We start from the raw sequence: 15,362 nt of genomic DNA on the forward strand, positions 1-15,362 counted from the left end.
GATAACGATCTCATAGCTTAGTAGATTGGGCGCCTGAAGTTGTGCACAAACAAATGGCAAGATCACGAAGCGCTGATTCGGTTCCTGCAGAGCATTATGAGCGCTTGTGCACCGCATTATAAGCATTTCTCTTCATTCAGTTGCACCTTGTGGATGAACAAATCCACAGAAAACAATACTTCAACAACAAGCGAAGACTTCACTTTATCAATCTCGGTGACCGGCCTGCGTCAGTGGTTCAAAGCCACTGCAAACTTGCGAATCTCGCCAAAAACATCTCAAAGAAGATTTTCTAGTCTAAGGATAAAGATTCTTATAATAATAGCAATCAATCAATGGCATTTGAATCATTTTTGCTAGCACCCTTCAAAATATACCCAACAACCAACATTCCCTTTGAAGTTATTTCACACCAATTATTCGACCACACATCCACTTGAGTGAAAATGAATGATTAACATTTTACAGCTCGTTAAAAGCGGCTGGTTACTTCAGGCTTAGATGCCTCGTAGGTTTTGCATGCAACAATACAAACTTGCAAAAACAAAATGTTTTCCAAGATGCCACGCAAATACACTTTAATGTTTGATTTTTTCATCAAAATCGTTTCTTTGCAAACTTCAAATAAACATTTTCTATATTCTTTGGCAAAGCGGCAAAAAATTGAAATATGTACAGTAGCTAGCAAAATTTGTGAGAAAAATGTTAACAAATACATTGTAGTCGAGGTTTGATTTTTTTGCAAACGAAACAGCTTCAAATCTCTTGACTTTTTTCGCCAAACGCAGATAAAAGGAAACTAAAAAAGACCTAGAAAACGTACCAAACAAAGTAATTGTGAAGAACGTTGCCCGCCCTGCGCTTTTCACAAAAAGTTGCATAAAACTTCTGGCGGTTCAAACGCTTCAACTTTGATGAATAATGGATTGGGGTTGAAAAGGCACAATCAGGTCAATATAATGCATTAAATGGTCAGTGGTTTTGGCAAGCCTTACTTCACTTCCAGGGTCATACCTAAGGCGAATATTGTTTATCACGTAAGCAGTGAGGATAAGTCGGCTTATAGCCTAATGTAGTTATTTCGTAGGCTAAACATTGCTGGAAAAAAACTTCGCTCAGTAACTTTAAATTTTAGCGCTTTTAAGAGCAAATCGAAAACAAACCATATACGTGTACCACTATCATTTTGTAGTTGGCTGCGGGATCGAAGGTAACTGCTGTAGGTTAGTAACGACACACAACTAGAGCACAGGACTTTGTCTTGGCAGACACATAATTGTGACCTGCTTGAAGGTAGACACTGTGGTTGACTTCCACGCCTTCGTGTCTACTCTAAAATCTCTCTCCTCTTCGTAGATAACCTTGGATTCCATAGAAAACAACGGTATTAGATCAACATGTGAAGATAAATGCATGGTGTACAGGACCGGATTTAGCTGATGGTGGGCCGGGGCACTTTTAGATCGGGGGGCCCCTGAACAAAAAAATGTTTTGTTCAGGGTACCTCCTCTACGTTTACAGTAGCATTAATCCAGCACTGTACAGCATTTTGCGGAAACTTCAAAGGCTGTAAGCAAAAAAAATAACACAAAATCACATTTTTTCCACGTAGGATTTAGGGGGGGGGCAGAGGGTGCAGGTTCCCCGGGCCCTTCAAAAGTCCGGGGGCCCGGGGAACCTGCACCCTCTGCCTCCCCCCGCTAAATCCGGGCCTGATAGTGTAGTGTAGATGTTCAGTCTGGTAAAAAACGTAGTTTTGAATGCTAAATGATTCGGATACCCATTAAGATTATTTGCTTTTTTACCACTGGCTACACATTTTATCCGATAATAGAAAATAAAAACTTGGCCGTAGTTTGTTTATATTCATGTTTATGACTGTATCAGTTATCAAGAAACGATATTGTCGTTTATCATAGATTAATATGATTCTGCTTTTACTTTGTGATTCAGCATTGGACACTACAACCATTGTGCAAAACCAGAGATTATTCCTGTGCAAAACTTAAAACATGTTGTGTGGATTTTAAACTAAATTAATTCTCGAACGTTTTTAGACCACTTTATTGCAGTAATGTGCTTTTAATGCCGTTGAAGTCATTGTGGTACCGCTGAAACTTTTACAAAATTTAGCCCAGTGCCTGATTTGTAGGTTAAATAGCCTTACTACAGTTTATAACTTGTGAAGCGATATGACCAAGTTTAATTATCAAGATTCACAATTTTTTTCTAGGCAAAAAATACAATCGGATTGACAGCATCCTGTTCTATGCTGATTGCCAGAATTAAATACAAGTTCTGGGGATAAAATGTCGACTGATCACTACAGTACCGGCCACCGGCTTGCTTCTGCTGAAGTAATATTTTGTTTCACGTCCTTTTTTAGAAATTGCCAAAGTTAAAAGCCACTAATTAAACTGGGCAAGCTAACTTCGCTCATATGTATTATCTGTCTAGTTATTGTTTGTTTCTTGCCGTTTAGTTGCTATTTTATGCGGCTCCATACACACCCTTGCGGCTTGTCGTTTGGTTCTGACATACAAAACGGTTAATTATTATCACTGATCTTTTCTTTGCTTCAACTGCTAAAATAATGGTGCATTTGTATTTATTGTATTATTTGTACTTATTGGATTCGACAAAATAATTATTTTCGTTGTACAGTTTAGGCATAAAAACTGCTACAAATGACTGGATTAATCTCGATAACAGACTGAATATGTAGTAAAACAGGAAAATGACAAGATACACAAATGCAGCGGCTCTTTAACATAAATAGAAATAGTTACAAAACACAATTGTTGTATGCAAAAGTAAAACAAAAGTTTTGTGTCAGGTAAAACAACATACATTTATTTTAAAGTAACGAAGGTATAAAAAACTGTTGTAGGCTAAACAAGATAATCAATTTCATATTTTTCTTACCTTTCGTCTGACGCATTTTTCGTTTGCTCATTTTTTATTAGTATATTAGAAATTCTACAGCTTTGGCTACCATAATTCGAAGTTTTCACTGTCATTGCTGATTTCTTAGATATGCTTACTGCATAATTTGATTTTGTTTTTTTCATTATCAAAAGACCTCAACGTACCTTCAAATATGCACTGTATTCCAGCTTCAACAATAAACAAGCGTGGCTTTTTAAATTTAATTAAAGGTACACTGGCAAACGAACTGTAGATTTATCTTATGATATTTGTTGCTTTCAGCCAAACCAAGAACTTACTATTTTTTATTTAAGTGATAAATTGCTTGATAAACCAAAATAAAAAAACACATAACTTACAAATTAGTACCCAGCAGTGGCGTAGCCAGGGGGGGGGGGGTTTGGGGATTACGACCCCCCCTTTGGCACGCGTGTGACGTCACGATATTGAGAATGATGCTTTCAGTCTAAAATAAATAGCTTAATTTTAAACAAAATTGCATTAAAAGAGCAAGTTTTGCCAATACCAAACATCTTAGCCAGGAATTAGCAACAAGAAAACATAGAGACTTAGCTTTATTTCCGAAAAATGCCGAAGAAAACATGATCTTATCCTTTTGCTATGCCACCAGACACCACCATTTTACAGGAATATTCGTAACTACATTTTTGTTGAAAATGCTCTCAGAATGCACCAAATTCAAAGTAATTTTTAAAAATTTTCTGGGGGAGGCCCCCCAGACCCCCCGCCGTTGGGTCGTCAAACCCCCCCCTTTCAAAATTCCTGGCTACACTACTGGTACCCAGCGTTGATAAAAAATAATGTACATTTGCCCCCAAAAAAGAAAAAACGATCAACAAAATATCGCTCCTAGAAGCAGCTAACAAAATGACTCTAAAGATGCGAGAAAAGATTATTTTATTAAATCTGTGTTCCTTAACCGTTTTCGTTAGCGCCCTTCGTAGGCTACTTATCAAATGCCTCTCAACAAAAAACACATTCCTCATTATATCAAACGAAACGGACGAGACCAGTGCAAAAACATCAACCCTTATATATAGCCTACAGGTCAAGTTATGTATAGGGTAGAAGCACTGGACTTGTTAATTCTTCCAGTCTAACTATGTCAACACGGTTTCTTTAGCTTTCGAAAGGCTTGGTTACGAGGCTGAAATGCCTTGAACACATCTATCGCCCTTTGGTGTGCACTGTGCAATAGCAGGCTGAACGATCAAGAAGTCACCTTTTTCGTTGCACATTTGTTTAAATTGACCTGGGTTCAAGGTGAAACTTTTAATTTTATTGCAGCCTCAATACTAATATTCAAGAACAGTTTAACCAAACGCTCATGTTATGAGTAATACCTTGGACTGCATGAATTTTCTATTTTTGAAAATGCTTTAAAGCCACGGTTAATGAAGTTGAATTTTCAAGAAAACTGCGACAGAGATCCTGCAGTCACATCATCCTCAAAATTTTTTTTTTTGCGAAAGGACAAAAAGCAATCTTTTACGTCCTACTTTTGCAAATCTTCGTTGTGTTTTTCAATTCTCCCCGCCAACGTCGCAAAAAAAATCCACGGGGTGCTTCCGCCCAGTTTAAAAGCCGCTGCATAAGTGATGTGAAAATCTATAGAACGCTACAAACATCTTAATTACGTTTTTATCACCCAAATAAAAAGGAAAAAAATTATATGTAGCCTACGTTCATTATTCTTTTGTTTAATATTGTCATCAATTCTGCAAAACTCATTAGCCAACTACTCAAACGTTTAACATCTCAATTGAGCTTCCATTGCAAATCGCTTCTGTATTCAGTGAGCAAGGCTGTGCGGAGAGCAGTAGCGTGGTTCTGATCTTTCGTTTCGACTGTGCAGTGCACGACGGTCTTGAACACGAACGCCGGCAAAGATATACGATCATGCACAATATCTTTCACGCTGCAGAAGGAAATTTTTTTAAATTTAGTATATAGTAGTAAAGGCTTACGCTTTATGTGGTTGTAGTTTTGTTTAAGCAAAAATTAAGAAACCTGACACAAGATTATATAAAATAATGCTTTTACAATCACAAACAATAAGCCCATACATAAATCGTACAGTAACTGTTGGAAACTATGCTTCGGCGCACTTCTCTTTTTCAAAATTATGTGGTTTCAAGCAATGAAGTTATAAATAGTCATGAAAGCATAAGTGTAATGCAACAAACCAATGACAATTGCAAATTTTTCTCCCAAGAAAGATATGTAAAAAATACTTATGATTTGAAAGGGATATAGTTTGTACGCTGAAGCATATTATCACAGCACAACATACCTAACTCCTGTTGATGCAAGTATTTCTAAGAGCTTGGCCAAGCCTCCAGCACGATCACTAATCACACAGTCGAAGCGGCAAAGCCTTCCGTCCATCATGAGTGCTCTGTCAATGACTCGACCTACGACCGTGACGTCGATGTTGCCCCCACAAAGCACACAAACGACACTGGGGAAAATAACGAATTGAAACTAATTTTTGCACTTGACAGCATCATTTGATCGGATCAATTATTTAAAAGCTTAAAATCTTTTTTTGTTTAAAACACTTGCAGTCCAAAAAGAATTTTATTGAAAGCCAATTTTTATGAATATAGTATTTTTATGAACTATCTACGAAAGCTCTGAAAATTGTACTCTTCATATGTTCCTTTGGATGAAACTGTATCTTGTCAGTGCTATCTCCAAAGGTCAAAGCTGAATTTTAAATCAAGATCACTATGCCACTTGTTTTGTTTTGGCAACAATTTCATAAATGGCTTCGTTTCAGAAATTCCTATGATATTAAATATAAAATTAAAGAGTTTTATGCGCAGCAGTGCCCAGTGCCCACTATAAATTATCACTAAATACATGTTCACACTATTTGAAATTACCTTCATAAAAACATTCAATCAGCACTGGGCTGAGCGAAATAACCAACAGTCGGTTGTAATACGCTCTGTAAGGTAAGAGGATGATTCTTTCAAAGTAGCTTTCAATTAAATATTTCAAAAACACGATTTATCATACTTTTTTCCTTTCAACTCTGGAAGTTTTTCAGCCAAGATTGCTGCAAGACCAGCCGCACCAGCGCCCTCTACGACCGACTTTTCATGTTCCAACAAACGCAGTATAGCCAAGGCAATGTAGTCTTCGCTTACAGTTATGACTTTATCAAGAACTGGATTTGCTGTAGCAAATGAATTATGACCGACCTGAAATTAGAAAAAATAAAAATATTTAGTTGTAGGCGATCTATAATTTAGTCAGCAAGCTGGATGTTTAGGTTTTGTGTCAATTTATGCCGATAAGAAGGTTTGGTGGTATGGGCCTGACGTTTCAAAGGTTGTCAATTTACGCTCACAGGTAAATCATTGCTGCTGCGTCTTGATGAGACCCTTAACCCTTTGAGAACCGTTGGTACATATGTGTACCATGAATTTTTTCCATGATTTCTAATCCTTTTCTTGTAGTTACCAAAAATTATTTGTCTCTATTCATCAGAATGCGAGTGTGGTGCCACGGAACAGACCGCAGACCATGTCATCCACCACTGCCTAACCCACCGGCCTCCACACGGTGCGCATGGTTTGAGGGTCCTGGACGACGAGACTGCTGAGTGGCTGAAGATTTCCTGCCCTCTAATCTAGCCTGGAAAGATCGCTCATACGCCATCATCATCATCATTTGTCTCTAAACGTTTCTTAAATAAATAATCTATTTATAAATATAAAAAATTGAAAACTGTATTTTGTTTTAGCTTTGCTTTAACTGCTTTTGTTTGGTGAATTGGTAAGGGTTTGAAGTGGTAAACTTTGAAAGATCAACAAGACAAGTAAAAAATATAAAAAAAAGATAATTTTTATTCTAAATCAATGTTTAGTGATTAATCTGACTTATCCCATCAGTAAAATCACAAAAAAAATTAAAAAACCTGCTGCTAGACAATGTTAGACTTTGTGGTACACATGTTCCAAAGGTCCTGAAGGGTAAATTCGATTAGTCTAATGGAGGGATATAGTAATGTGGAAAATACTTAAAAATTAAGACTGTTGTTGTAAAATTTTAATATAAATAACATGTAATATTTTAGGAATGTATTTTATATGTACATGCAAAGGTAAATTTAATTGGTAGCATTACTTCTGGATGAAGACTTTTTGATATAATTTGACGCGAATTATGTCAATACTGTACAAGTAATTATGATTTTCGGCGTCGTCGCCGTGTGAGCCTCTGGGGCCGAGGGCTTATCCTTTTACCACCGCAGATTCACGATGTTCCCGGACTACACTGGAAGGCTACTAAAGAGCAGCCAGTCTTTAGTTTCATCATCCATGACACGCAGACCTTCCACTCCGTTAGGTGGCTTGAAGATGGAACAGTCATTGATGATGTGGTCTGCGGTCTATTCCTCGGCACCACATTCACAGGAGGAAGAGGGCATTCTCCATTGGTGTATGCCCAGCGAGGACGGAGAGGTTGTCCAATTGTGTGGGACGCATGCATCCGGTCGCTGTGCGCTGTTTATGGCAGTGTCGATGTTATAACAGTGAGCACTGCGGCACCAGACAGGTGCACAGTACGCTGCAGAGGAGTAGACATTTAGACAAAAGCTATAATGATTTAGTTATTCAAGAAAGAATAGGAAAGAGAGAGGTGCAAGTTTTGCACTTCCAAAAAAGTTCAACATCGAACAAACGATAAATGTACGGAATGCGCATTCATTTGTGTTTTGTCAAGGGGAGAAATTATTTTCAAATGTAGGCTACAATGTTGAACTGTAACTTGATGAAGATTTCAAAAACATTTGCTTTGTTGCTTGCTACAAAGCAGTAATGTGTTTATTTTTACTTTTGTTGTTGTATGTTTGTTTGTTTATTAGATTTTTGACATGTTTACGGCAAGAGCTATTTTGTTTGTAGAGACATTAGAGTCTCTAAAACCATACCAACAATGATACTAAAATATTACCCTTAAGGACCAATGGTGCACATATGTAACACAGCGTAACTTCTATTTGAAATAAAAAAATTTTAATTTTTTGTCAAATACCTCTTTAAAGTAACAAACTTGTGATAAAAATCATCAATAGTACAATAAAACATGTCTCAAAAGTTAATGGTCCTCAAAGGGTTGCAATGATTGAAAGTGAACATGAAATTTTGCTTTCTTGCCATGCACTGCCATCGTTGTTGTTGACAGAAAATAAAACGAATCAACTTGTTGACTATTGAACTGTTTCAGGATATTACAAAACATTGAGGCAAGTTCGTTTTTATATATTTCTATTTTGCGATTATAAAGCAACCTTGAGAGAAGTTGTGCTGCTCTGCCGAATGTTGTTTGCTATTACCTCAATGACACTCAGCCCATCTGCAATCGAATTCTTTGCTCCGTTTTGTGAAATCATGCAAGATGTTGGGCGTCCACTAGTTATGGCAGTATTCCATGAAGGACATCTATCAGATTCTACGCCCTGTTGCAATGAATTAAAAAAGGTTATTCAAAAAACTTTACATTTACCTGAACACTAAGAGCTAAAGCAACAAATGAACATATTTTGAATCCAATTAAACCGGACAATCGGACATATCCTTGGAAGGTAGAATTATCAAGCAAAGACTTTTATACTTTGGCCACATATTGAGAAGCACATCACTGGAAAAAGACATCATGCTTGGTTTGGTCAGCGGAGGAAGAGGAAAAGGCAATCCCAAAAGAGATGGCTCGATATGGTGACGAATAGCAACGGCATGGGCATGGAAGAGCTAAATCAGGTTGTGAGGAATTAAAAGATGTTGACCATATTCGACTTGGCAACTGTGATCTTGCAAATAATATAGCTGAATATGAGCATGACAGTCATAACTGGCCAATACCACACGAAGTTACTTACGATAATTTTTACATTAGGTTTCAAAGCTTTCATTGCTGCACATATTCCAGCAATTAATCCTCCACCTCCTACAGGAACAATGACAGCATCAACTTCAGGAACATCTTCTAAAATTTCAACTCCAACAGATCCTTGACCAACTAGAATATCAGGATGGTCATAACTGAACAAAAGGAAAATTTGTTTCTCGGCAGCCGATTTGTAGCAAGAATTGACAGCGACAGACACGTGTTTCGCCCATGAGGCTGGGCTCGTCAGTATCGCACCGTATTCTGCCACAAATTTATTCGACCACCGCTTTACCAGTCAGTTTAACTCTTATCTTTGTGGAAACAAAGAAAGAGCCAACAAAACCAGCAGGCGCCAGGGCAGAGGACATTGTGAAGAAAGGGGCGTTCTTCCCGGCTATCAGCACAAGGCTGAGCACTCACTAGTACAGCGAGCAGCTGCGATTCGCCAACCATAACGGTGTAGCTTCCACGCTAAGCCATTCAGACCATCCAATCAACAATATGTTGTTGCTGTACTAGTGAGTGCTCAGCCTTGTGCTGATAGCCGGGAAGAACGCCCCTTTCTTCACAATGTCCTCTGCCCTGGCGCCTGCTGGTTTTGTTGGCTCTTTCTTTGTTTCCACAAAGATAAGAGTTAAACTGACTGGTAAAGCGGTGGTCGAATAAATTTGTGGCAGAATACGGTGCGATACTGACGAGCCCAGCCTCATGGGCGAAACACGTGTCTGTCGCTGTCAATTCTTGCTACAAATCGGCTGCCGAGAAACATATTGTTGATTGGATGGTCTGAATGGCTTAGCGTGGAAGCTACACCGTTATGGTTGGCGAATCGCAGCTGCTCGCTGTACTAGTGAGTGCTCAGCCTTGTGCTGATAGCCGGGAAGAACGCCCCTTTCTTCACAAAAGGAAAATTGTTAATGTTTTGCTGCTTTTTGTCGTATTATTTTTGTCAAGTCAAGTAAATAGTTCTGTATGAGGACAAGCTGTAATTATTTTTTTTGCCAAATATTGGTAATAGCTGATTTGTTAAATCATGATGGATCTAAAAAAAAACGGAATGTAATTTTTTTTGTTATAGGATGAGAAGAGTAAGATTTGTAGTATTTGACTACTTTATTTAGTAACTATAGAAGAAGAGTTCTCAAGCTTATTCCAAAACGAGAACTTGAGTGCGAGAGCATAATAATCGCCAAATCTGTTTTTAGTATTAGGCTACGAACTTCAGCCCTTTCTTTACAAATCCCTGGCTGTGCTAGCTAACCTACTAGTTGCTAACACGCATGATTTTGTTTGTTGTATTGACCAGTGCTACTCACTCTTTATACAGCCTACCGGCAGAGGTATTATTTGTCATTCGGCATACTGGTCACTGTAAATTATTTGCTAAAGATCAAGAGCACAATAGCTTCATCACGTAGTTACTGTACGTTTGTTCATCATACTGTATGAAATTCAGGCTACTAGAAGAAAATAGGTTAGGTATCATTTCAAATGTTTAGTGAAATATTTCGTTATTTTTATAAAGACAAGTGAGTCACTGGCAATTTGTGATGAGTCACTTTGTCTCCCGCGGGTTAGTGGTTTGCTGTCCCTGTTATAAGCTATTGGCCATCGCTGTAACAGCATCAGAAAGTGTCGAAATTATGCCGAGATAAAAAAACCTGAGCTTGGTGAAAAACACATTCGGATCAAAACAAAACGTTGCTCAATAAATTATTTTCAAACCAATCGCGTACCGGCAGTCCACTGCTTGCGTACCGGCCCCGGTACGGGTACCACGGTTTAAGTAGCACTAGTGTAGACTAACGAAGGAAGTAGAGCATATGTTAATTCTTCTAAAATGTAATTTCATGCAACACATCAAAAATTAGGCTTGGCTAAAAAAAAATGAAAATTGGCTAAATTGCATTTTACCCGTTGATGTAAAGCAAGTCGTTTTGCTTCCCGTAAGCCATTGCAAATGCCTTTGCTTCATTGAAATGCGCCCCATGCAATATTACGTTAGCTTTCAAACTTCTGCAACTGTCAACCTGCAGTAAAAGTGAAAGAATAATTTAAACCACAACCTCCTATTTAAGAAACTAATTCAACGAGGAGTGCCGATATGCCTTGTTCGTCTAATTGTTTATTGGTATACCCATCAGCGGATGTACATACGCTGGGGTTGTCATTACTCAGTATACTCACAGTCTTTTTCTGTCAGCAATGGTGTCAAACAGGGTGGTGTCCTCAGTTCTTACTTATTTGCCGTGTATATGGATGATCTATCGACTGTGTTAAGCAAAACCAAGGCAGGCTGTTACATAGGTAATACACTTGTCAATCATCTCATGTTTGCTGATGATATTTGTTGTATTTCTCCAAGTATTCATGGTCTGCAGAGTATCTTGAATGTGTGTGAAGATTATGCGCTTTCTAATGATGTCATTTTTAACTGCAAAAAGTCATTTGCTATGTACTTCCAAACTAATCACTTAAAGTTAAATTTGAATCCAATTGTACGGCTCAATGGAAGTGAGATCAAATTCGTAGACAGTGTCAAATATTTAGGTGTTTTTCTTGACACGGCAATGTGTGACGACAAGGATATGCTGTAAATCGACAAGTGCGATCAATCTACTGTTCTGCCAACAAATTAAAATCAAATTTTTACAAGTGCTCCAGTGATATTAAAAATGTTCTATTGCGTTCATATTGTAATCCAATGTATGCATGTCATCTGTGGGAAAATTATCATCAACGTGACATTAATCGCCTGCGTGTTGCCTTCAATAATGCATTTAGAATTATACACAATAATGCATTTTGAATTATACACAACACTATAGCGTAGGCCTACGTGAACATCAAGTTTTGTGCAACATCATAACATTTGATGCATTACTTCGGAAATATGTTTTTTCTTTTGTTGGAAGATGCGAAGTATCGTCTAACTTTATTGTTGCCTCCCTGATGAGGTCCGATTGCCATCGTATATCAAATTACCGTCTAAATTATAATAATTCTATGTATGCTGTTATCTAGTTTTGATGGCTGCAATGTCATCTGTTTGTTTTTATCGTTCTGAATACTTTCAGTTCTTCTAACTTGTAACACTACCGTACTATTGTCTGTAAACTTGTAACAGTAGATAGCCTATTTAGTGAGATTTTGTGCATTTGCAGTTTGTGTATTATTTCGTTGTTTTTCATTGTTATTTCGTTGTTGTTGTTCGTTATTTGTGCATTTGCAGTTTGTGTATTATTTCGTTGTTTTGGATATGGACAGCTCTGTCTGATGCAAATAAATATTTTAATGCATGTTTAGAAGAAACAGTTCTAATGACGTATTGGCATAAAAAATAAGCTTTATGAAAGATTTGAGTTATTGCTCAATGACAAAATTCAATTTTGGGACTTCTTGTAAAATAAGCTCTACATTACCAAAACTTTGTACACTTGAAGATAATGCGTTTTTTTTGAGTTATGTGTAGACGATAGACAGCATGAAGTTGGGATCTCCAAAATACCGAGCGCACTGCGTAACCAATCACTGTAGGCTACCACATGGAAAACTAACTTCCCACTGAATGTAGGCTAATGGGATAATAAAACTCACTCATGCATGCGGCAGTATTGAATCAAAAACATATGACATTTTTTTTTGGTAGTTTTACGTCTCTTTTGAACATCTGCGTAAACAAAAGATGTTCAGCTGAGTGGTAAAAATGTCTGCGAGATGCGGTTCAAAGTAGGCCTACAGGAGTGTGTCTCGGTAAGATAAATTAATGTCATGCCAAAACTACGGGTGGAGCTGAATCGATATGTTCCCTCTCCACTTTCTGTTGTGTTGCATCTGTAATCGCAGTGTAACCTACTGTATGTTGTCGCAATGGACGCAAAATCAAACATAATCATTATCTGTGTTACTAGGTGTAGGTGAAGTTTAGCCTACCAACGTTCGGTCTATGCTGCAATTTTGATGACCACAATAACATTAATCAGTCTATAAATAAGGCTATCCTATTTCTAGTTGAAAACATATGTTGTCGTTATAGTAAAGGAAAGGATTAATTTAAATTCTTTAGCCCTGATTTTAGGATACAACAGTACATTTAAAGACCTCTGACATTATTTTAAAGATTTTTATCCAAAAACCCCCACCCTTAAAATTATTTTTCGCGTAAAATTGCCTTGACGTCACTTTTTGTTTATGTCATTTAAAGTTCAAATATTATTTGTTGCTATACTAAAACACGTTAATAATGTTGCAAAACAGCCGCAAACAGTTTTTCTGGTCTTGGTTCATCGTAAAACACGGGAAAGAGATCATTTTGATTTGTGCGGATAACTACATGCATGCGCAAAAGTGTACCGAAAAAAAAAACAGATATTCTGTATTAAAAAAATAAAGAATAGGCTACCACATTAAATTGATCCAAAGGTATTGTACAACCTACCTTGACGAGGGGAGCTTGGCTGGGCATTACAACAGTAACAGGAATGGATAACTTTGCACCTTGGTATGCTAGTGCTTGGGCATGATTTCCTGCTGAGGTTGTGACTACTCCTTTTCGTTTTTCTTCTTCAGTTAGATTAAGCAAAGCATACAACGCTCCTCTGTCCTTGAAGCTGTGTGTAGTGACATGTATATAACCAGACAGAAAAATTCACCATTTTTGCATTGTTTCAATGTCTGCAGACAGTTGGTATTTGATTACCAATTAAAATTTTCTTCAGTATTTTTTTGATCTTGGCTCCATTTTAGACATACTGTATTTAGATCGTCAGGGTTTTGTGCATTTATGAGTAGGCCTACTGTTTCAAAGTTGATCACTGCGTATTGTGTGGTTGCAGCTTTTTTTGTGTTCGAGACTAGATCGAATAAGTAGATCTAAGGCATGGACTTCTAAATAGTAGCATCTGGACTGGAAACGCAGTGACCAACAAAAGGCCAAACAGTTGGTACAACAGTGGGCCAACAGCCAAGTAACTAACCCTGTTGGCCAACTGTTGTACCAACTGTTTGGCCTTTTGTTGGTCACTGCGTTTCCAGTCCAGATGCTACTATTTAGAAGTCCATGTCTAAGGCGTTGTGAAACATCATGTGTTCTACTGATTGCTAATTGATTTCTTTAGTAGGCCAATAGGTAGTATTAGTCGGCTGCATAGCCGAGTGGTGAGAACCCTGGAATGGCATTCGAAAGGGCGAGGTTCAACACTTCTCAAGAGCATGCGGCTGTGTCTTTGGCAAGAGACTTTAAGACATGCCTGAAGGTGGACACGAAGATTGGCTTCTTTGCCTTCCGTCTACTTAATCTAAATCTTCGGGGCGTAAGCTTGGATACAACGCACACACACAGTAGGCTTATAATTAAATAAAATTCTTACAAATGCCATTACCAAGCACATAGTTTTGATTTCTGAAGTTTGAATAATAGTAATTGGAATGTCATACCTTCCAGTAAATTGCATATACTCCTTTTTAAAGTAAAGATCCATTCCAAACCTCTCAGACAATCGAGTTTTCTACAGAAACACAAAGTTTAGGATCTATGACACTGCAAAAATATGGCCCACAGGTAGATAAATGGCCCGCCACCCTGGTTTATGTGCCCATCAGACAAAGTTTGAGAATTTGCCTTCTAATCGAAGCGGGTCCCTGTAAAAGGGCCCCACAAATCTGACAAGGTTAAAACTTGGACAGGCGGCTTTTATCGTTGCATTTCGTAAGTCGTGTTAATAGGCCTATTGCATAAATATGTCCTTGTAAAGCCTTCATTTGTTAAGTTTATAGCCTATAGGCTAAATGTATTGTTTTTTGTTAACTGGTAGAGATTTTAAAGCCCCAATATCCCAAGGCATGGAATGGGCCTGACACCACTAAGTTACTGATCAGTCAACAAACAAAACTGGTAAAACAATTTTGCACACCAGAAAACTGAGTCGACTAAAAAAGGCATCCCACTGAGTCAATCCTGGTTCCACTTAATTTTAGCATCTACTCTACCCCAAAGACTAGTCTTTGCAAATAATAATAACCAGATGATTCTGCAATCAGCATCGTGCAACTTTGTGAGATGATCTAGTTCCAGAAAGCCTGACCTATTGGGGCAAAGACGACAAACATATCTCCTTCACTACGTGGCCTACGTAGGCTACACTGTATTATAAGCCAAGAGCTACGCATGTACCTTACAGAAAGGCTAGGCTTACTCTTGGTCAAAAATTTTACTGACAAAACACAAAATGTTTAACCGAGAAAGTAGCTATAGTCTGTATTACCTGCATTGTTTAGGCTCACTGGGATAATTGTGCCCATCAGTGGAATATTTATGCAAAGTGGCTCGTAATAATAAATAGTTGTGCACGCCTGATTTTAATAATAAATTAAAAACACATTCTGAAACAAAGTGTTACTGTGCACGGAGTCCGAACTATTTCTCCTTTAATTTTCTTTACAGCATCTTCTACTTTTTTCCAATCCACTACTACCGGATTATTTGGATCACAGTGAAGATCCAACATATT

The 15,362-nt window shown here is 37.8% G+C and overlaps 1 protein-coding gene across 1 annotated transcript; it reads right to left on the bottom strand.

Moving 5' to 3' along the window:
- Window positions 1-4,707: 4,707 nt before the first annotated feature.
- On the bottom strand, window positions 4,708-15,362 carry LOC145778995 (L-threonine ammonia-lyase-like). Its single transcript, XM_082590576.1, has 9 exons — window positions 15,252-15,362; window positions 14,290-14,360; window positions 13,292-13,463; window positions 10,768-10,883; window positions 8,843-9,005; window positions 8,300-8,422; window positions 5,974-6,158; window positions 5,243-5,410; window positions 4,708-4,867 (listed from the first exon to the last, which is right to left on the bottom strand). The coding sequence occupies exons 1-9, from the start codon at window positions 15,357-15,359 to the stop codon at window positions 4,708-4,710; spliced, it is 1,266 nt and encodes a 421-aa protein (XP_082446702.1). The 5' UTR covers window positions 15,360-15,362.

Source organism: Aplidium turbinatum, chromosome 10 (genome assembly GCF_918807975.1).
Source record: "Aplidium turbinatum chromosome 10, kaAplTurb1.1, whole genome shotgun sequence".
In the NCBI taxonomy this organism is placed as follows: Eukaryota; Metazoa; Chordata; class Ascidiacea; order Aplousobranchia; family Polyclinidae; genus Aplidium; species Aplidium turbinatum.

Bases quoted from the DNA above. Each gene is read 5' to 3' on its own strand.
- LOC145778995 (XM_082590576.1), bottom strand. From the start codon at position 15,359: ATGTTGGATCTTCACTGTGATCCAAATAATCCGGTAGTAGTGGATTGG. The intron at 13,464-14,289 runs GTATGACATTCC...CACTACACACAG, and splicing joins TATATGCAATTTACTGGAAG to CTTCAAGGACAGAGGAGCGT. The intron at 6,159-8,299 runs GTAATAGCAAAC...TTCTAATTTCAG, and splicing joins ATGGGCTGAGTGTCATTGAG to GTCGGTCATAATTCATTTGC.